The sequence below is a fragment of the Gadus macrocephalus genome, chromosome 3, assembly GCF_031168955.1.
Source record: "Gadus macrocephalus chromosome 3, ASM3116895v1".
Taxonomy (NCBI): Eukaryota; Metazoa; Chordata; class Actinopteri; order Gadiformes; family Gadidae; genus Gadus; species Gadus macrocephalus.
Genome location: NC_082384.1, coordinates 16,786,840 through 16,809,402, shown reverse-complemented (window position 1 = coordinate 16,809,402; position 22,563 = coordinate 16,786,840). Strand labels below are relative to the sequence as shown.

Sequence of the window (22,563 nt, the reverse complement as noted above, 5' to 3'; positions counted from 1 at the left end):
CGCTCTGCGGCAGATCCGAAAAAAATGGCCATCCAGCCGGGCTATAAAGGGAGAGCGAGGAGAATGCGATAAGCGGTGGTCAGGGATCTAAACCTGTCTGATGTGTGTTAGCCATGGCAGCTTATAGGGAGATGGGCGAAGACAATGCACACTAAGTCCTCCAACCAGTCCTTCATGGCTTCAGGGTAGAGTCGAAGCCCAGGGCTGTCTAGCTGATTTTACCCAATTCTGCTGAAAAGTATACAACCTTTTGCTCCCCTGCCTTGCTTCTCTTTCTCTATGTGCAAGTGTTGGTTGAGGTGGAGCTTGACACGTCCTTGGAATGTGGTGTTGCTATTCCTTGATACAACAGGTGCTCAGTTTTTTTGCGGTTTACACAATAACCTGAAATCCTAGTATACAATTACAATGATAGTGATTTAGGTAAACTCTTTCTATCTTGCTATGTTTTACAGTTTTGATAAAACCTGTATAAATACAGTACTTTGACAGGCCATATTTGAAAGTATAATTTATTATCAAACCATTATTTACGTTTTAAAACCAGCAATTAACAGTTTTGGGATCCTATGAAACAGAAAGAGATTCACCTCGACTCGCAGATGCCTTTTGCCTTTCTATCTGTTCATACCCATCACCTGAAGCCACCAACTCTGCCCTCTGTGGCCCCTAAGATTAAAACTTCCAGGGGGGGGATTTGTGGTTGCTCTTTGGTGGAGATTAAAAGCAAATGTGGCGAGAGAATATCCTATGGAAACCGGAATTTAATCTCAAACAAATTTAATAAAAATCAAACCCATGGTTAAGGAGATGCTGAGCGTATTTATACCTTGAACTGTTAACATAAGTGGATACCCTTACACTATTTTGTTTAGCTTTTCTTGTATATAATCCTATAATCCTCCCATTAGCATTTCCCACTGCACATTCGGTATGCTACATGCTCTGTTACTCCTGAGCTGCTTCAGCTAAAGGTGCTAAAAAAAAAAGGCCTTCACTTCTCCTCCAATTAACCCTAAGACCACAGCCCCGGTATCTTCCAAAATCCACACAAGGCCTTTTTATGCTTCAAGAAGGCTAAGCACTCAAGCAAAAGAAGAGGAGAAGGCTAAACTGTTAACAAACAGTGGAGAGGGGGACCCAGAGTTTAATCCTCATTAGGCTGCATTCAAACTAAATGCTCCAAAAGGCCCTTTCAGAAGACACTGTCTTCAAAGGGGTGCAAAGTCCAACTTGGCAAACCCTTTCTCTGGAGCGAAAGCTTTTCAAGTCTTGAGTCTTGAAAAGCTGAGTGTCTGCTGCACAAGCTTGCCATGTTTATTTTCCTTTAAGTCTCTCACACCCCAGTGGGTTCTCGGCTCTGTTTATTTATTTTAGTGCTTGTAAGTTAGTTTTACATCCCTTGTGGAAGATGAACTAGGTATTATGTGATTCCAGTGATTAACACTGCGAATTTCTTACAGTGGTATTTAATTTTTTTTCGCATTTTCAGTTTGACACAAATCCTTCTTTGGTTTGACATGTTGAAGTCATTCTGATGACTTTGGAATTATCAGTCGTTTCTTCTATGGAATCGATACGTAAGTAACAGGACTTCAATTAATACATATTTATTGTTTACACATCGAACCACTTCACTTCATCATCTAAGCCTTAATCCTGTAAAAGCACACACTACACTTGCTTACCCTCTTTAATGGTGCATTATTATCTCATGGTCTAGCAAGCACATACAATAAGGATTATCAAGTAAAGTAAATAGAGCTTTATTTACATATCACTTTAAAATAAAAATACACAGTTACAAAGAGCTTCACGTACAAGCACAGAAACATAAATAAAGTTATAATATATTGTAAATCACAGCAGTGATTTGGAGTGATGGTGACGTGGGTAGTTGAGACCAACACACTGGACTAGACTCCGCTGCTAGAGAAGGAACAAAGGGTCATGTGGTCATACCAGCTTTTATGATTTCAACTTCTAATGACGGGGGAGCATTCTTCTACCAAATCCGGAACGCCAATTATCTTTTTTGGGATTCTCACAAAAAATATCTCACCGACTAGCATATGTCAGCACATATATTTTCTCCTTTCCTTTACGTATTGTTTATCTATATTTAAAATCCAGCGCGTATCATTCAAAACTCTGAAACCAAATCTGCCCTAATTGGCTCCAGAGGGCTGGAGGGATGGCGGAGAGAGGGCCAGGGTGGGGGCTTAGTGTGTCACTGTTGACATGAGTTCTGATTGGTCCAGTGGCACAAGCAGGCCCACAAACCTCTCGTTACTGCTAACTGGCCTGGTTCCTGCTCGTTAGTCCGATGAACTCATTTACTGATGGGGGGTGACAAGGGCAGGCTTGCCGGAGTGGAACCCAGGATGGAGGTTTCCAGGAGGGGGGGGGGGGACAGTGAGGGTAGTAGGGGGGCGGGGTTCTGGAAGAGGGGAATAGGGGTTATAAGCTGTGCCATATGCATGTGTATATGGCGGACCCCGGATGAGGTGATCAAACAAGACATTGCATGCCAGTTATTATTATAATTAAAAGTGAGATATGGTTTGCTTTCCTCTGTTGCTGCGGGGGAACATTGGGAGATGAGAGCCTTGTAGAAACCACTTTATTCCTTCTCCAATGAAGGAGAGCCGTTAAAACCATGGCCATTGGCTGCTCCATGGTGCCATATGTGGTACTTTATGAGTTTGTGGTTTACGCATACTGCTAGATTTTCCTTCTATAAAGGTATGGTGAAAGCTAATAATCATATATATTTGTAGTTTACTTCCTATAAATACTACCTTAGGGTATTACAGGGTCTTGTGAGAAGAGATCATGGATGTAATATATAAGTTGATGTGCAAAAGACTTGGCGGTGGGGGGGTTGGGATGTATGGCGGGTCGGAGGGTGGGCCTGTATTATGTTTGACTACTGGGACTCACAAAGCAGAAAAGCAATTCCGCACGCTGATAAGTCTACAGGTTTTTTTTCCCCTCTCTCCCAGCTATGAATTCTATCAAGTTCTCCCAATGCAGCGTCTCCCTCATCTCTGTGTTGATGTTGATGGATCACCACTCTTCCGCCCGCTCATTAATTTCATCACCTTATCTCCCACACCACTTCATTTGACCAAAAAAGGTAATAATAAATCCCTCATCCATTATCCCTTAACTGGGGCGGCCATGCGGAAATGCTTAATAACAGGCAACAAATTGAACTTCAATCACCGCGTTTTCCCTTCACAAGATGTAGAAGGGGAATTAAAGCGCATTGGCGGCATTGTGTGTTAGGACTTGAGGCTATGCGTACTGCGTTGATGAGGTTTTTGAATAGGAATGAAATGGCAACATGGAAATCTGACGTCTCTGCATTGCGTACTTTTCTTTTGCACACATATACAGTATATTCCATATTTTATATTTGAAATATGAACATAAAGTATTCCATGTTGTTGGTATAAAACCCAAAATTTTCTCTTCCTTTCAGACCGAGAGCGGTCTTATCAGCCCAGAGACACACACGCCTGGTGCTCCCAACAGGGGTGTGTGTTGAGAGACCCATTTATCTTGAACCGTGCTCCTGATAGGTGTTCTGTCCCCCCTGCAACTCTCCCTTCATTTAGGGCACTTTCAATTAAATTTCACTTAATTGTGTCAACACGTCCTTGCCAGCACTCGACACCACCAGTGTTTCTAAAGAGGCCAATGTCCTCAGTTGGTAGGGGGGTGTGTGGTGTATTGGCAAAGAGTGTGTGTGTGTGTGTGTGTGTGTGTGTGTGTGTGCGTGTGCGTCTACTCAGCGTAGCCAAAGCCAGTGGGCCCCCTCTTTATGTGTCCCTCTTCATTCTGCCATGGTTTGGAGGTCTGACAGAGACAAACGACGGTGCTTCAGAAATGAACAGCAGCTCGGCACACAAACAGGTTAAGAGATAGGAGGGTGGTGGAAGTGGTGGGGGAGAGGCACACACACACACACACAGAGACGGAGTGTTGTAATCAAGGCTCATTTCTGTGTTTTTTTGTCACATTTCCTCCGCTCGGAAAAACAATTACAGCCATATTTAGATAATAACAAGGAGGGCCGATATCCTCCTGCTACATCCACAACTTTGTGCCGTTTTCCAGTCCCCACCGTACGGGGCTGCTTTTACATGATGTTACTGCTTATTATACGGTTTGTTCAGATGTGGAACGAATGGCTGCAGCGCTAACTTGTGTGAAGCATGTGACATGTTTTCCTTGTACTTTACCTGCATTGGATTATTGGGTCATTTAGCCTTTTTCCGTCCTCCATCACAAGAATGGTAGTCACCCTGTGAGAATGAAGTGAATTGACAAGGAGTTTTGTGAACCGGTGCTGGGTGATATATGTACGGGCCAAACCTGGAGTGAGTGAAATCTACATTAGCCGTGTGTCATAAACATCCAACTAGATCTAGGTCTCCTTCTTGCGATTGCAGATTATCTCTTATTGCTAAGATCATAGGCCAGGGGGGAAGGCGACTGTTGAGGCAGGGCGGTTGTCACGGCAGATAGCCACCCTGTGTTTAGTGGGAGCAGAGGAAGATCGGCTATGTCTCCTACGTCAACACCGGCCCATCACACCCCACTGGAGAGCTCTCTGCTGTGGACAGGCAGGACACACGGATCTCCAGCCCGCTTGTTAATGATAAAGATGGTACAGGGTGAAGTCTCATAGGAATAAAGGTAGACGAAGTAGTAGTGGTGCATTGTTGAAAGGATATATGCAGTGTATATATATATATATATATATATAATATGAGCCAAAAATGCCAACCTGAAAATGCATTTTCTCTATATTCATTCTTGTGCCTTTTGCAATAAAACCATTCAATTTAAAAACAGATTTTTAAAGGTCAGGCTGTTTCTGTTCAGGCAGTCATTTAAATAATAATGCATTGCTGATGTTGAATGCCAATATCCTACTTTCCACCCATTTCAATATATTTATATTTACTTGCTCCTGTAGTGGTGTTTCCTCGGTTTCCTACCCAGAAATCGATCTCGTCAATTCCCATTCAACTGTTTTTTTTTTCTCAGCCTAATTAAATTAGACATATTGGAGCTCACAATGTGGTCCAGCATTTGCTGCAATTACACGATCGATTGTTTTGCCCAAATGTAATCACTTCTTTCAGAGATACTCCTATTTTTCTCCTTCAAGGTTTATTATTTTTCTAGATGGGAGCAAAACCTGCATCACCTGCTGTTGTGGGAATCTTATGACAGCGTTACTATGGCTACGGGCCGACGGTGTAGGTTGCTACGGTCGTCCTGGGCCTCTGTAAAGAGAGCAAAAGCACTGGGCATGTGGACAGCCACCCAGCCACTATCTCCAAGACACTAATCCACCTTTAATTGAACTCGGGAGACTTTGAAGTGAATCTGCGATGCCAGGCATGTCTTATTCCTCTGAGAGGGGGAGAGAGAGAGAGAGAGAGAGAGAGAGAGAGAGAGGAGAGAGAGAGAGAGAGAGAGAGAGAGAGAGAGAGAGAGAGAGAGAGAGAGAGAGAGAGAGAGAGAGAGAGAGAGAGAGAGAGAGAGAGAGAGAGAGAGAGAGAGAGAGAGAGAGAGAGAGAGAGAGAGAGAGAGAGAGAGAGAGAGAGAGAGAGAGAGCGCCATGGTTAAAGGCCTCAGCTGGTCTTGTCTACCCTCAGCTTCTCTTAATGAGCTGCCTACAGCTCACATAAGGCCTAGCTAGGTGGCTCACATTTTAATATTAATATTTTTCATTAATACCCCCGATCTGATCCCCCCCGATCCGTGTCTCGACAATTTAAAGTGATCACACACACACACACACACACACACACACACACACACACACACACACACACACACACACACACACAAAATTTTTCACAATGCTCTTCTGTCATTGGCTCTAATGGAACAAAAAGGACGGGGGTGAAACAAAAGCCCAGTCAACAAAGCAATACTAAGTGGGTTAGTGCTAAGGCTAACTACTGGATTAGGTGCAGTATAAATCACAAGGGCAGCCAAGCTGCCTCCGTCAGGCAGCTATGGCAGCCATCACAATAAGTTCCTCTGACAGTTGCTTTGACAATTTCCACAGGGACGTATCATCAAAGCTTTACTTTTGCTTCTAAAAACGTGTGGTAGCTAGCTTAACACTGTTTATCACGGTTAACATCTATTGTACTTGCCTCCAGTGAATTACAATGGCTGGAAATCGAATGCATGATTTAGATATACTATAAAAAACCTAGCTCATTAAAAACATAGAAATCACCTAATAAGGCTTCCAGGGATTGATATCAAGATACTTTGATACCTTTTTCATAATTAAAGTCTTCTTTTTTTTTTTTTTTTTTTTTCAGTTGTGGATTTCCGTTTAAAGTCCCTGAAATTCCCTGTCCTTCCGGGATATCCTCTGCGCTGCGCGATAGCGATTAGCTTTTAGTGAACCAAACGTTTTTCCATCACTCCCCTGCCCTGGCCGTAAAGGGGCCCTCATTCTCTTGTTAAAGGGATGTTTTTTTCATGGGGCCGGATCAATACAAGACATTAATCGTGCTGCTTGCGATGACACATCAGCCGAGTGTGATGAATGGAGTAACGCGGCCCTCTACTATTCCTCTCCATCTCTTCCTACTTTCCCCCTCTGTCATGCGTTGGGCTTCTCCCTTGTTGCGGTTCGCCATTGCTTATTCAACGCTATGCCTCTTAGATCTTGGCGTACACAGAGGGCCTCCACGGGAAATGGCTGTTCACGGAGATCCGCGCTGTCTTCTCCAGGCGCTACCTGCTGCAGAACACCGCCCTGGAAGTGTTCATGGCCAACAGAAGTAACTCACTGCTCTCTGATTTATATTCAGTATCTGTTCACTCATGTCCAATGATTATTGAGCTATGTGAGGAGGCTAATGCTAATCATGGCTAATGTTAATTAAACAGCTGGAGGGAATATCGTTTGTAGCTTTGTCTTTCATACGAATGCAAATACAATGATTCAATTATATTTACTGTTTCATTCGTGAATAATGGATTAAGATGGCTGATTTTAATAATAGCTAATGCTTATGATACCACTGTTGGAAACATAGCTCTTGACAAGATGTCTTGTGCGCGTCTTCCTTTCTCTGTCTCTTTCTCTTTCTCCCTCTCTCATTCCTTCTCTCTCTCGTTCTCTCCCTCCAGCGGCGGTCATGTTCAACCTACCCGACGCCTCCATCGTGAAGAAGGTGGTCCACTGTCTGCCTCGTGTCGGGGTGGGCACGAACTTTGGCCTTCCTCAGACCAGGTACCATCATCATCATCACACCTACCCGGAAACATCAAATACTAACACTATGCTATCATTAAGCATTACTGTATAACCCTCAGCCACTAGCTTCATGAAAACTCTCTTCCTGTCTGGATTTTTTAACAGTGACATATATAGGGGGTATATATATATATATATATATATATATATATATATATACACACACACACCAAATGCCTTGTTGTCTCACACGTGGCCCCTAAAATACATCCAGCTGAGGGGAAAAAACACACGCTTTGTCAGTGGACTCCAACTAAGATGAAACACAGGAAGTGCCTCATGAAGAGAACAGGGCCTTGACACATTTACACCTCAGTTTCCCACACAATTTATCATGTTTCTCTCTCTCTTTCTCTTTCTCCTTCTTTCTCATCGCTCATTCTACCTCTGGGCCTCTCCGTCCCTCCATCTCTCTCTCTCCATCCGCACCTCCGTCTGCACAAACAAACAGGGTGAGGAGAGCAGGAACCTTCACTCTCACCCTGTTCGCCCTAATTGGCTCCACACACAAACACACGGCCCACTACTTCATTTATTTACCCCCCCTCCCGCTGCCGCTGCTCGGGGAAACACTGGCGGATACTGTCGGATGCCTGCAAGGCAGACACGTGCACGCACATACATATATGTATACACAGACGTGGACACATGCACACATGCACACACATTCACACCCACACACATATTCTTAACATCACACACATACATGCACACACACACGCACACGCATGTAAGCGCACACACACACTGCCTACCTGGCTTCCTTTCCCTCTCCTAAATGAAGACATGCCGAAGCCAGGCCTGACCAAGTGACCAGTGAAATACTGTTATCACGATCAGGGTTAATCTTAAATGATACGAACACGCAGTATATCTAGAATGCTAAGAGAGCCGGTTCTGGGTTACTGGGTTGCACCCTGCGTAGCGTAGAGTTTAAGGCCATGCGATCGTGGTTTCAGGTCAGACAGGACACTGGCTAATGAGCAAGTGCACATTAGTGCATGTGGGTCTGTATGGAAGTGTGTGCGTGTGTGTCTGTCAGGGTCATTAATCAAGGTAGTTTGCAGGCTAGAGGCACCTTGGCTCTTCGACCTCTGAGCAGCTGTATGGCGTAGTTCAGCCCTTACACGGACCCAGACAGCAGCGAGACAGCACATAACATTACAGGACCACGTCACTGGAACAGCTTTAGAGACAAATGTTAACGTTATTTGTTACGTTCTTGTTTAAACCTCAGAATGTTATGAAAAGACTAGTCTATAGAGAATGAAGGGACTCCCACCATCACTTTCATCATCATCGGTTACGTTAAAGCTCCTCCACAACTGTAGTTATGCGATTGACTTCGTTGTTTTGTTAGGGTTAGTTTTGTTTTAGCAGCAATTCGTAGATGAAGAGATGTATAAAGAGTCTATTATTGGATTTCCAAAAAAAAGAAATAGTTGCAATTTTGAAGGAAAATCCCAGCAATGTGTCTGGTGGTAAAGTTTTATTGGAAAGGGCGTATTTTCACTTCAGAGAGGCCTAATGACTGCAATCTCACACACTGACAGTGATTAATTCTATCATTTTCTTTTGTTTTAATTGGATTCGGGGTCATTTGTTTTAGTCCTAGTTACATACATCATGCTCCAGGGGTGGGTGGGTGTGTGTGTGTGTGTGTGTGTGTGTGTGTGTGTGTGTGTGTGTGTGTGTGTGTGTGTGTGTGTGTGTGTGTGTGTGTGTGTGTGTGTGTGTGTGTGTGTGTGTGTGTGTGTGTGTGTGTGTGTGCACATGCCTGTCTGCCTGTCCCTTACTAGCCTTTATATCCAGCACTATTTATTGCATATTTTCTTCTTAATTAGCAGGACCTTAAGTTCAATAAATATTTCATCTGCCGCTATTTATACAACCAGCCAGAGCCTGTTGCCCGCTGGCTCGCTTCTCCGATGGTGATTCCCACAATGCTTTCATATGACAGAATAACTCATGAAGCTATTGGATATAAACGCTTCAGATGTTCTCTGGTTGAAGTGTGTGTGTGTGTGTGTGTGTGTGTGTGTGTGTGTGTTTCTTCCCAGGCGGATCTCTCTGGCCTCCCCCAAGCAAACTGTTCAAGGCTTCCACCATGACCCAGCGCTGGCAGCGACGCGAGGTCTCCAACTTTGAATACCTCATCTTCCTCAACACCGTCTCTGGTGAGTCTCGCCCTCCTCCCCGCAGAGTGCTGCTTGGTCCTGTTGCTTTGGCGCCGTGCCAGCCCCTGTGTGGTCATCGGGCTGACAAAGGGAGTCTGGTCCAGTGGTGGGGGCCTGAAGTTCCTGGGGTCAAACCCCATGGTCCACGGTCGATCTGTGGGCAATCCTTGAGCGTGATGCCTAACCCTTAACTGCTGATTATAGATGTGGGTTCAAATGTTGCTGAGTAGACCCCCTGTCCCAGGGGTTTCATCGTGGTGTCGCTCATAACACAAACCATGGGTCTGCTTACTACAATGTATCTGTGGAAAGGCTCTAGTACATGGTGGTGATTGCTTGATGTAATTATTAGGCCGGCTATCTATTGCCGCCTCCCTGTTGTTCAGTCACTCTCTATTTGATCTAAATTCCCACTTGCCATTTGATCTAAATTCCAAATTCCCAAAATCCACTTGCTCTCATCTCCAGGACGCACCTTCAATGACCTCAACCAGTACCCGGTCTTCCCCTGGGTCATCACCAACTACGACTCGGAGACACTGGACCTGACTCTGCCCAGCAACTTCCGGGACCTCTCCAAGGTAAGAGGATCTGGCGCGGGACACTGGACACTTGATGATGACCGTAACTGCCATTGATTACAGTTTAGTGGACTACATATTTAATCACTGATGGATGATGGTGACAGTTGGTTTCGAACTCCCCCCCCCCCCCCCCATCCATAGGGTTGTTAAGCCTGGTTAAGGGACTACTCAGTTCTAGATTGTGGTGCTGCTGTTTATTATATAGAGAATTATTGTATTTCCTATAATTCTGCAGTCGCATAAATAACTATTTAACTATTGAAGAACATCGAGACCTGTGTTCAGTTTAGTGTGCACGCCCACACGAACATCACAAACACACACACACACACACACACACACACACACACACCAATGTACCACTCTGTGACATTAAAGCGTTTAAAGGTTGCACCACCTCCACTAATACAGAGACCACCCCCTCCCCTACTGCCCCCCCCCCCCCATCGGAACAGAGCAGGGCCAGGCTTGACCATCCGTTGTGTGTAATTGCGGACAGTCTCGTAGTGGGCGGACACTTTGATTAGGTTTACAGTTTATGAAGCGACTGTCCTGCTGCAGGAACCCTCAAATGGGGCGTATTAAATCAAGACAAAAAAAACAAATGCATGTGATTCTAATGGACAGGAAGTGCAGTGGGCCTGGGCGTGCTGAGTCGCACTTAAAGACATCCATCCCGGTCACCTTTTGGGTGTGGCGGTGGTGGGTGGGGGGGATTAATCCTGTCGTAGAAGAGAGGGCTACAGGGGTTCTTGGAAACAGAAAACCACTGCGTTGGGAAATGTAGCAATAAACACGTAGCCGAGCTGAAAATGCGAACAGTGAACGCGCACACACACACACGCACACACACACACACACACACACACACACACACACACACACACACACACGCGCGCACGCGCACACGCACACACACACAGGCAATCATCGCCCTCCCCTACTGCTTTCATATCTTCTCTCTCTCGTCTGCTGTGTTCTAGGTCCCTCAGGCTATCAAACAGCCTTTCTATCTGCCCCTCTTTGTGTGTGTGTGTGTGTGTGTGTCTCTCTCTCTCCCTCTCTCTCTATTTCCCTCTCTGTGGCTCTCTCTCTGTCTGCACTTCTTTTGTACCTCTGTGTTGCACGCACCACTAAAAAGAGCTGTGTAATTTCACTGTTTATTTGTCTTCATTGTCCCCAGAGGGGCTGCCATTGCCTTAATATGAACGCTCGCACACATACACACAAACAATCATGCATAGACACACATACACACATGCAAAATATACTGTACATATGCGCACACACACACACACACACACACACACACACACACATTTCTACAGACAGATACATACATAAATGACTACACACACGTATGCAAGATAGATAACACAGACACATACACATTTCTACAGACCCAGAAACATACGCACATATATTTGTACGCTCACACTCCCAATTCAAAGTCTACCCTCTCTCTCCGACGCCCGGCTCTTTCTCTCCTCCTCCTGAGCTCCACTGTAGAGGTTGGACAGCACAGCCTCTGTGCTCAGTCAGGCCTGCATGCCCCCGGGACTCAGCCAATGAAAAGCAAAAGATCAGGCAGAGGAGCACCAGAGACAATCACACAGCAAACGCTGAAGGAGAACGGAATATTAAAAACTATATTGAAATCCTTTTTTATTTTCTTCATGTGCTCCCACCTTGACAAACCAGGGAGTGAGAGAATATGCGCAAGTGTCCGTGTGTAGCACATCTTCGTGTGTGTGTGTGTGTGTGTGTGTGTGTGTGTGTGTGTGTGTGCGCGTTCGTCGGGGTTGGCGCGGTGGGGGTTACAATCTTCATTACATCTTTTTTTTATTCATGCTGTTGACACGCGTGTGATATCAGTGTATAACCACTGGACCGTGGCAGACTGCAGTGTCTGGAAAAGGGCGAGTAGCAGCGCTATGCAGCCCCCCCCCCCCCCCCCCCCCCCCCACACACACACACACACACACACACACACACCACACACACACACACACACACACACACACACACACATACCCCCACAGCCCCCTCCTCCCGACCCACCCTCCCAGTCATTTGTGCACTGTGTGCTCCTTTGTGGCGCTCCTCATGCTCTCTTTGATGGCCGCTGTGCCACACACACACACACACACACACACACACACACACACACACTCTCTCCTCTCTCTCTCTCTCTCTCTCTCTCTCTCTCTCTCTCTCTCTCTCTCTCTCTCTCTCTCTCTCTCTCTCTCTCTCTCTCTCTCTCTCTCTCTCTCTCACTCGTGGCATCACCGCCCACCTCCACTACCCTTCCTCCTGCACCCTTACCACCACCAGCCTGCATTGTTTTCTTCCTGCAGAAACATATACACACACATATATATACACAGACATATACACACACACATTATGTTCTCCTATTCTTCCAATAACCCCCCCCCCCCCCGCCCATATTAACACACAAACACACACACACACACACACACACACACACACATGCTCTTTCACCTCGACGGTCGTCTCTGATAGAAACAGGTCATGTGAGAAGCGAAGCCTCCAGTGACATTGAGAAGCCAAATTGCCATGAATGCGTGCGTGTCACACACTGTCACCGTCCCCAACCTGGCGGAGGCCACACACACAATTTATGTCCATCCACCCCCCCCCCCCCCCACGTTTCGTCGTCCCTCCTTCCCGAGCCACTATGACCCGGGGAGACTTTCTTATCATAAACTCTAACCTCGCGCTGACATCAGAAGTCCATTCCCTTCCTACAAGATAACATTGTAGTCAGCACAAGCGCCGGCTGGAAAAGCACAATGATATAATTCTGTGCCATTACTCCATGCTAGCTATAACTCCGGGTTACTGACAATACCACTGTATATGTACTCCAAAGCGAGCTATACCTCTGCTATACCTCTGGTGCAACACTTGCTATTGTTTCAGGTTAGCTCTTACACCATGCTAGGAATGCCTTTAATTCAATAGTTGCTGTTACACCATGCTAGCAATAACTGTAATTCTGAGGTAGCGACAACTCCTGCGAGATGTATCCTCCACGATTGCTGTAATGGAACGCTTGCAATGCCTCCATGCTAGCTGTTTCTCTTTGCATGTTGTAACTCCATGCTAGCGATTACTCGACCCTGGCGATTAAGCTGCTCAATCAGTTACGACGTGCAAGCTAGCTGTACCTTCGTGCCCACTATTACGCCACATTTAGAACTATGATATGATTTAACCCCATGAAAGCTCTACCTCTAACCTTGCTATAATTGACCGGAAACCAAAACCAAGATGTTGAGGTGAATACCACAACGAGTACAAGCTTCGGTTTCCTAAAGGCGCCTTAGTGAGCATGCTCTAATTTACCCAGATTTATGGCTGAGAGACACAAGGTATTGTGAGCCTTTGCATGAAACGTTTCTCCATTTTACACCTACGGGCCTCAGCCGTATTCCACTGGCCAGTGGGTACGGCTAATGGTGTATTGATTACACAAAACGCCTCCCGTGCATTTATTTCCCAGGTCGTCTTCACCATTTTTTAACTGTCTAAAGAGCACTTGACATACACTTACACACAAACGCACATGCACATAGTCATCTCGAAAGGTTGGCTAGGCTCATTGACTTAAAGCCCGGTGTTGCTGAGGTGCTCATAGTTATATTTCCAGTCTAGTCTCCCATTATGCTTCTAGCAGCAAAATTGTAACAGCTATGCAAGACCAAATGGTTGCCTTATTGTTCCTTCAGCTGTTTATGCAAAAATGGTGTATCACTGGTATTTCAGTTGATTCTTCTTTGTAAAGTATTTATTTTATTCAGTCCAAGGACCTCACAGAATATATTTAAACTAGAATCTTTAAATCATTAATCTTTTAATCTTCAGTACAACTTGGACCTGTATAATCTTTTTGTACTTTTTGGTAATTTGAGCCTCGAAAGAGAGCAGCCCATCCCAAATGGTGATCACCAACAAGATTCCATCACCTGTTTAGTACCGTTTTACACCATCAGTAGCCCACACCTGTGAGTACTAACTGCAGACAGCATTAACTGCAACCAGACAAGCCTCCCTGTCCAGTATCGATGAGCACCTCGTTAAACCTAATCCAACTGGTGGAATATCCACTGTTTACCTCTTCCAAACACTCTGCACGCACACCCGCCTGCACAAACACGTGTGTGTGTGTGTGTGTGTGTGTGTGTGTGTGTGTGTGTGTGTGTGTGTGTGTGTGTGTGTGTGTGTGTGTGTGTGTGTGTGTGTGTGTGTGTGTGTGTGTGTGTGTGTGTGTGTGTGGCTTTGGTCTAATTACAACTCGCCCGATTGGCTCATTAATCGCTGAGCTCATCAGAGTGTGGGTCGCTGCCAACGACATATTAGGCCAATCTGTGGCGGGGCCGTGGCAGCGATGGCGCTCCATCAGCGTGCTGGCGCTTCCCGCCGTGCCTGTGATGTATGACGGTGTCACCGCCCCGCTCTCCGCTGTAGCTACCGCTAGCCGGGCCTACCGCGAGCCCCCGCCCGTAATTTAACGCAGTAAACAATGTCGGGATCACACCCCGACAGCATCCACACGAACGCACACTTCACACACAAGTCCCTCTCTCTCTCTCTCTCTCTCTCTGGCTCTGGCTCTCTCTCCCCCTCCCTCTCCGGCACTCTCTGTCATTGTGGCATGCCAAGTCTTTTTTTTCCCCCTTCCTTTTCTTATTTTATTTTATATGCTTCCTCTCCCTTTTCTTTTTTTAATGAGGCGACCATTATTAGTGCTATAAATCAGAGCAATGGGTGTGATGTATAATTCAGTGTGTGTACTCACCCCCCACCCTCCCACCCCCCAGTGCCCCTGAGGGGCTTGTAGTGTCTCGCTCTCGCTCTCTCATTTTCTTTCCCTCATTCTCTTTCTCCTTCTCGATTTCCTTCTCTCTCCAACTCTTTCTCTCTGCTCTCTTCCTCTTTCTCTCTCTCTCTACTTCTACATCTCTCCCTCTAGCTCTCTCTTTCTCTCTACCTCGGTCTACCTCTCTGTCCATCAGCTCAGAGCAGCACAGCGTGTAAGTTGTATCCAGACCCAATCAACGAGCATGTGCATGGACCCAACAACATGCACGAAAGCGCTACCCTGTTTTCAGAAATGTGTTGTTGTTATTCCCCCACATGAAACCACCCTCCTCCTCCTCCTCCACCTCCTCCTGTTATTGCATTTATCCCAGCCCAAGCAATCATAAATACGGACAAAGGCACAGCCCATTAATCCAACAGAACACAGTAGCAGAGAGCCGGATCAATACTGGGCCCCAGCTCCGTGGATGGATCTTGCTGTGACAGGCACCCTATGATATGAAAGAGAGCCAATCGATGCACTGCATTCAGGGCGCTCATCCTCAAAAGGCCATCATTCCATTACCATTGATCTGCTCTGCATGTGTGTGTGTGTGTGTGTGTGTGTGTGTGTGTGTGTGTGTGTGTGTGTGTGTGTGTGTGTGTGTGTGTGTGTGTGTGTGTGTGTGTGTGTGTGTGTGTGTGTGTGTGTGTGTGTTGTGTTGTATCTATTTGTAGGTGGAGGGGGGGAGTTAAGAGAATGAAGCTCAGCCGATGCAAGACTAATAAAATTGAAGCAGCTTGAAAGTGATTTCTATAAATGAGGATTTAAATACTAGCTCCTACCTCAGGCGTATTGGACAGGGTGAAGAAGGGGGGAGCTGGGGGTGAGACCAATGGGAAATTAATGCAAGTTAACCTTTCTCTCTCTGTCACTCTCTCTCTCTCTCTCTCGCTCTCGCTCTCGCTCTCTGTCTATGTGACCAGTGTATTAGGGGCAGATTAATAAAAACAGGGGAACAAAAGGGGAACAGTGGGCCGGGCTATCGATGTTTCTAGTGGGCTCGGTTTCATCGCAACACATTACTTTTGTCTGACAGAGTGCAGCTGCGGGGGGCTCTTTCACAGCCTCTAAAAAGCACTCTGTGGGAATGGATTGATCTCCGTCTGAAGGGAAACATCATCTAATATTCATTTGATATTGCACAAAGGTTACGGCCATCATTTGGCCCACTGCTCGCTAACACAATGTGTGTGCTCGCGCTGTGCACATTGTCAATCAAGTAAAAGTATATCCACCTCTCTTGCCCCATTCCTTTATGCTCTCTCTCTCTCTCTCTCTCTCTCTCTCTCTCTCTCTCTCTCTCTCTCTCTCTCTCTCTCTCTCTCTCTCTCTCTCTCTCTCTCATATTTTCCTCCTCATTTCTCAACCCTTTTGTTTTAACTCCTCTGGGTGTTTCGATAAAACTAGGGATTGGTGTTTGGTGTTTGTTTTTTTTTTCAACAAAGAAAACTCAATGACTCAGTGATTTTGCGATCACGGTGAAAGATATAAATGATAAAAAATTAATCTGATATAAGAGATGAATGTTTCACCTCATGGTGGTTTTCAATAACACTTGGGCAGGAATGATTTAATACCAACAAAAGTAATTAATGCAGTTATAACAACAAAGTATGATTTAAAAAAAATACAATGTGTAATTAGTTTGTATTAACTGCTTTTTGTTGTTTAATATTTTGTATTATATGAATGCAGGGTTGGGAGGAAGACGCTTCATAAATAATTGAAGTTATTGTATGAAAAATAATTGGATTATTGATTTGAGAATACATCTTGAAGAATTCAAAGTCTGATCAATAAAAACTTTAAATCGTTATACTGTTTTCCAGCCCATCGGTGCTCTGAACCCCAAGAGGGCGGCGTTCTTCTCTGACCGCTATGAATCCTGGGAGGATGAACAGGTCCCCAAGTTCCACTACGGGACCCACTACTCAACCTCCAGCTTCGTCCAGACCTGGCTGCTGCGCGTCGTAAGCTATTAGAGAGAGACACACGCACACACACACAGACACACAGACACACAGACACACAGACAGACAGACAGACAGACAGACACTTTCGATTTATATGCATGGTCATATTTATCATGGTAATACAAGCAATTCAAATGTATTACATAAGTATATTTATACTCAAGTCATGTTCATACAAGTAACAATCATTCGTTTCGCGGTCAATGGATCAGAATGGGAACACAAACTTCCTCCGTAGGAAGGCATTTCTCCCGGTGCAGCTTGTTTAGTGTTTTTGGAGTATTTTGGTATGACTCTCAGGGGACAAGGAGGTTGCTAACCTTCCTAAGATGTACCCTGTTATTGTCCATGGTTTAGCACCATAGTGGCTCCCTATAGAGCCATCCCATTGATCCCAGCACATAATTAGCTGGATTATATAAAAGCCACTTTAAGAAAGAGCTGTTTCTTTTTTTTCTTCTTCAAGTGTTTTGTATGAATCCAAATTAACAACACATATTCAAATTTGGCTATCAAGTGAACCAATTCCTTTTTCCAGAATAATTGAGGCGTTTTAGACTGAAGGTAATCATCTTTTGTTGTTTTAACACCGTTGTAAAATAGAAACTCATCAAGCTCGGAAACAATGGCATGTGTTGTCTTGTCCTGGGTCCTAATTGGCCTTCTACACTAACAATCTAGCGGTCCAGGGTTATTTGTAGCTCAGCTAATTGTGCCTAAGACACTTGGGTTGGGGGGGGGTGGATGCTGTCTCCAAGCGACAGCCACGGATTTGCCCAAACAAGATTAAACATGATTAGAAATGCTCCAGTAAGACGATTGGACAGGATTTAGTACCTCATTAGGAATAATCACGCTTGACTTTTAGCTTTTGGGGAATTTAAGCCAGTCTTCTCATTAGTAAGTGTACAGCAAATAAGCCTCTTTGAAATGGTACCATACTATCAATGCAAAAAGACCCATTACATTATACCCCAATATTCTACACAGCCATTTTAAAATGATGGATGAATCGCAGAGTACAGTCATCATATATCAGTTATAATACATTAGAGATCACCATTGTGTTAATGGTGGATATAGCCCTTCATGGGATGGATTGATGGTTTTCACCAGTAATGGAGAAGAGCTCTGAAACTGGACCGCTCTGTTTATCGTCCACAGGAGCCCTTTACAACATTCTTCCTCAACTTCCAAGGCGGGAAGTTTGACCACGCGGACCGAACCTTCTCCTCCGTGGCGCGGGCCTGGAGGAACTGCCAAAGAGACACGTCCGACGTCAAGGTACACACACGCAATACTCACATGATACACACATAATACTCATACGTAATGTCAAGGTAAACACACTTAACGCACACATGATACACACACAATACTCATGCAAGGTACACACACGAGATACTGTCACACACAAAACACACACAATACTCATACTTAATGTTAAGGTACACACAGACAATATGCAAAAAGGTACTAACACTGGATGTCAAGGTACACACACACTATACACACACAATACTAATACTTAATGTCAAGGGAGACACACCATACACACACAATTCTAATTCTGACTTTCAAGGTACACACACGATGCACGCACAATTCTAATCCTGAATGTCAAGGTAAACCCACCATACACATACAATACACACTCAATACTAATACTGAATGTCTAGGAATGCAAACAATACACACCCAATACTAATGCTGAATGTTAAAGTACACATCCAATACACGAGCAATACTAATACTTAAAAGCTGATACATAGATAAGGCCTCCCTTTTTTTTCGTCTTTGATTTCTCTCGACCGGAAACAGAGAGCAGAGATGGGAAACAGATTGCTGAGCAAGGGCTAAAGATCTCCAGCTCAAATCTATACCTAGCAGGACAAGAGGAGGGGATGGTGGTGGTGGGCTCGGGGGAGGGGGGGTGGGGCAGCTGCGTTCAAAAGAATAATTCCCAGTCACATCTAATCAATGTCCTTCAGGAATGAAAACTCTTCGACTTTGTGATCAAAGTGTTGAACTAATCCTGATCTTTCGCGGGCCGTCCCTCTTTCCGATGCAACCTGGACATGAACCCCCCCCTACCGTCTTTCCCATTGGGCCTCTCTCCCCCACCCTGGCTTTGTGGCTCTGGGTTGTGGTGCAGCAGCAGCAGCAGCACGGGTCATTCTCATTCAGGGCTCCATGGAAGCCCCAGCACAGCCCTTTACAAGTGACCTGGCCCTCTTAAAACATTTACAGCTACAGTCACTCACCCCCCGACCCCCGGTGTGCCCCGGTCCCCAGGCCTCGGGTCACTGGGAGCTGGGGATGGGGATGGGGGGGGGGGGGGGTTAGAGGTGGAGGTTGGCATCGAAGACACTCTAGCAAAGGGTTTTTTATCCGACTTTTTACTTTTCACTGCTTGATTGGCTTTACAATCGCCTAACCCCACCCCCTGCATCCCCCTACTCCCCCGATAAAAACACATGGATTGTGTTACTGCATAGCTGTGCGCCGCTTGATTGCGAAAGTCCAACAAGAGTCCGTTTTTTTTTCCCCCTGCTCTCTCGGTCTAGACCTGTCGTGGTGGATCACGCTGTGAGAGCTCAATATCAGATCAAAACAGAAAAGTGGGGGGAGGACGATGGCGGGGGGGGGGGGGGGAGGGGGGAGGAGCAGGGGGGTTGAGGAGTGAGAGAGAGGGGGGGGGGGGGGTATCTGGACCACATCACCTCTGGTTCTAGAAACCGTTGTGAATCTGAATCTGAATGAGAATTCCAAGCCGACGTTGTCTGCTCCGATGCACACATTCTCCCCGTGGTCAAAGGGGGACTTAGCCCAGAGATGTATCAATTTAGGAAAGCTAAACGCACCATTTAGCCGCGGCTTGGAGCACCATTGAGCGCCATCCTGTGTGCTTACCCAAGGCCTCCGGTGTTTTTATAGGCCGCGGCTGATAATAGGTTAAAACACCCAGAGCCACTGTGTGTCTCCAGCCAGGGTGACGCTAGCATGACCCCCGGGGCCCTAATCCCTTGACCCCCAGCCTGAGCCCAGAGGCATCCGCCGGTGGCGGGGGTCCGGAGAGAAGGGGTTAGAGGGAGCTGCGATGGTGCTGAAAGTGTAGCCGGAGAGAGTCCGCTGCAGTGACCCGTGACAGGACAGGATCGGGGATCAGAGGGGCTGGCCTCTGACCAGAGGCCACAGCACATAATGGGGTACGCATGGCAGGCTTAGGAGGAGCGCACCCTGAAAAGGGTGTGTGTGTGTGTGTGTGTGTGTGTGGGGGTGTGCGCGTGCCCTCACATGCACGTGAATTTGTGTGTGTTTGTGTGCGTGCCCTCACATGCACGTGTGTTCGTGTGCGTGCCCTCACATTCACGCATGTGTGTGTGTTTGTGTGTGTGCCCTCACATGCACGTGTGTGTGTGTGTGTGTGCGTGCCCTCACATGCACGTGTGTGTGTGTGTGTGTGTGCGTGCCCACACATACATACACATTTCTCTAGCGTGTCTTTTAGTGTGTGTGTGTGTGTGTGTGTGTGTGTGTGTGTGTGTGTGTGTGTGTGTGTGTGTGTGCACCCTGGCACCTCAGGACTTGCACATTTCCAGCAGGTTTCTGAGCCGGTGAAGCAGGGTGAGCCGCAGGGCTCGTTAAGGGGCTGACCTCTGCGTCAGGGTCAGGTTTTGTGGAGTGGAGAGATGTCAGAAGTGAGGAAGTGGCGTGTTGTTTTAAGCCCTGTGTGTTTGCTTGCTCGTTTGATTAGAGAGGCTTCCCTTACTCATGCTGAGAGGTGGATAAACTTACACTCTTCTTTTATCTGATCATCTGATTACACACGTATGGACTTTTAATTAGTATTATTCATCTGCGGTGTGAATAATGGGGATCGTGGAAATATCGTTGCACCGGGATCTTTACAATGTTTACGTTACATATTTATGAACTCTTCACTGATGTCATAAAAACGGTTAAGTATTGGAGCATATGTTTGCAAAGAGAATGAGCAAAGGCTTTGGCTGGCCGGCTGACCAATGAGCATGCGGTATGATGTCAGAGTGACAACCGTACCGGCCTATCATAGGGAGGCCGGTTGCAGTAGCTGTGCCCCAAGATAACAGGGCTCCATTTAAACTCATAAAAAATGTTGGACATTTTGATTGTGATGGAGTCCAGATGTTAAACCCTATTACCTTATGAAAAAACTTTTTTTTTTACAGCTGAATAAGTATTGTATTGCAACATTTCTTGGATTTTAGATTTCATCACAGTCAAAATGAATAAAACTACAAAGTGTGTAATTTCTCAATGCATAATATGTGGTTATATGCCTTATTAGACACTGTCATGATCTGTCTGGGTGTATAAATCACAATGGTGTAGTAGGAAAGAAGTGTATTGCAAGAATGCCAGGCTATGAATTTTCTGTTGTCTGTATTTCTGTTTATTCTTTTTCATCTGGAATTATGTAGTTGGCGGGTATACTGTAAAGTAAAGAACCGAATCAAATCAGTTGAAGTAATACATTGCAATGATGGATGCATGTGTCAGGTTGTGGATATCTTTTCAGCAGTGAGATAGATCTTATCCCTAAAATAATTTAACCGTGGATTTCAAGAGTCTATGTTTTTTGATTATCCTTTTATTTCTTGGAAATCAGCACTCCAGGCTCTTCCATATGTCACCAGCATAGCGTCCTAGGGATCTCCAGCTCAAGAGCCTGGAGGTGTCGTCCATCAATGTTCAGCTCCTCACCTCCTCCCTGTCTCCCCCCTCCCCCCTAGGAGCTGATCCCAGAGTTCTACTACCTGGCCGAGATGTTCATCAACTCCAACGACTACAGCCTCGGCGTGATGGAGGACGGCACGGCCGTCTCGGACGTTGAGCTCCCTCCCTGGGCCAAGACACCCGAGGAGTTTGTCCGCATCAACCGGCTGGTGAGTGGACAGTTGTTCCCCGTGCAGTCGTTTAGCGTCTAATGTCTAATGCGGAGGATTGTGTCTAATATCAGCCGATGTGGTCGCTTTTCTTCATTTGAAAACTATCCCGTTTGGGTCCCACGTAGTGTTGGTGATCACTTCAGTGTTTATGTTTGACTCAAATTTTTAAAGTTGTGAAATTGGGGGAATTTCTCTTAAAATGCAAGAGAATCTTTTACACAGCATGTTGGTGTAAGGGCATCGTGCCTCAGGACCGGCTGTTGGCCCAGGGGATCGAACCCAGAACCTTTTTTTTTAGTGGCTAGGGAGTTGAACACCCGCGCTACTAGACTATGCTGCCTTCTGTACTTTAAGTCTGTAGTATACACACAGGGACACCTAATCAGGCATATTATACTTCTATCTCAAAATGCAGGCTCAATGCAGGTATTCTTAGAGACTAAGGGCTGTGTGTTTTGTAACGGTGGTTTGTTAGCATCCGCCCTGCTGTAATCCCCTCCCCTCTCCCCAGATGTAGACACTGATGTCTTCTACCTAGTTCACTATACACCATTGACCCATGGCCCAGAAACATATTTTTTATTTTCATCCCGCTGTGTCTACAAAAAGTAAAGTCACACACACACACACGCACGCGCACACACACACACACACACACACACACACACACACACACACACACACATTCCTCCTGCTCC

At 45.8% G+C, this 22,563-nt stretch overlaps 1 protein-coding gene across 1 annotated transcript in view; it reads left to right on the top strand.

The window, feature by feature from the left end:
* lrba (LPS-responsive vesicle trafficking, beach and anchor containing) overlaps nucleotides 1-22,563 on the top strand; it is a 184,719-nt gene that overhangs the window by 121,596 nt on the left and 40,560 nt on the right. Inside the window, 8 exon segments of the mRNA XM_060046267.1 lie at nucleotides 6,713-6,830; nucleotides 7,183-7,285; nucleotides 9,370-9,397; nucleotides 9,399-9,486; nucleotides 9,955-10,067; nucleotides 16,791-16,931; nucleotides 18,099-18,218; nucleotides 21,710-21,862. Coding sequence (XP_059902250.1) covers nucleotides 6,713-6,830; nucleotides 7,183-7,285; nucleotides 9,370-9,397; nucleotides 9,399-9,486; nucleotides 9,955-10,067; nucleotides 16,791-16,931; nucleotides 18,099-18,218; nucleotides 21,710-21,862 — 864 coding nt within the window.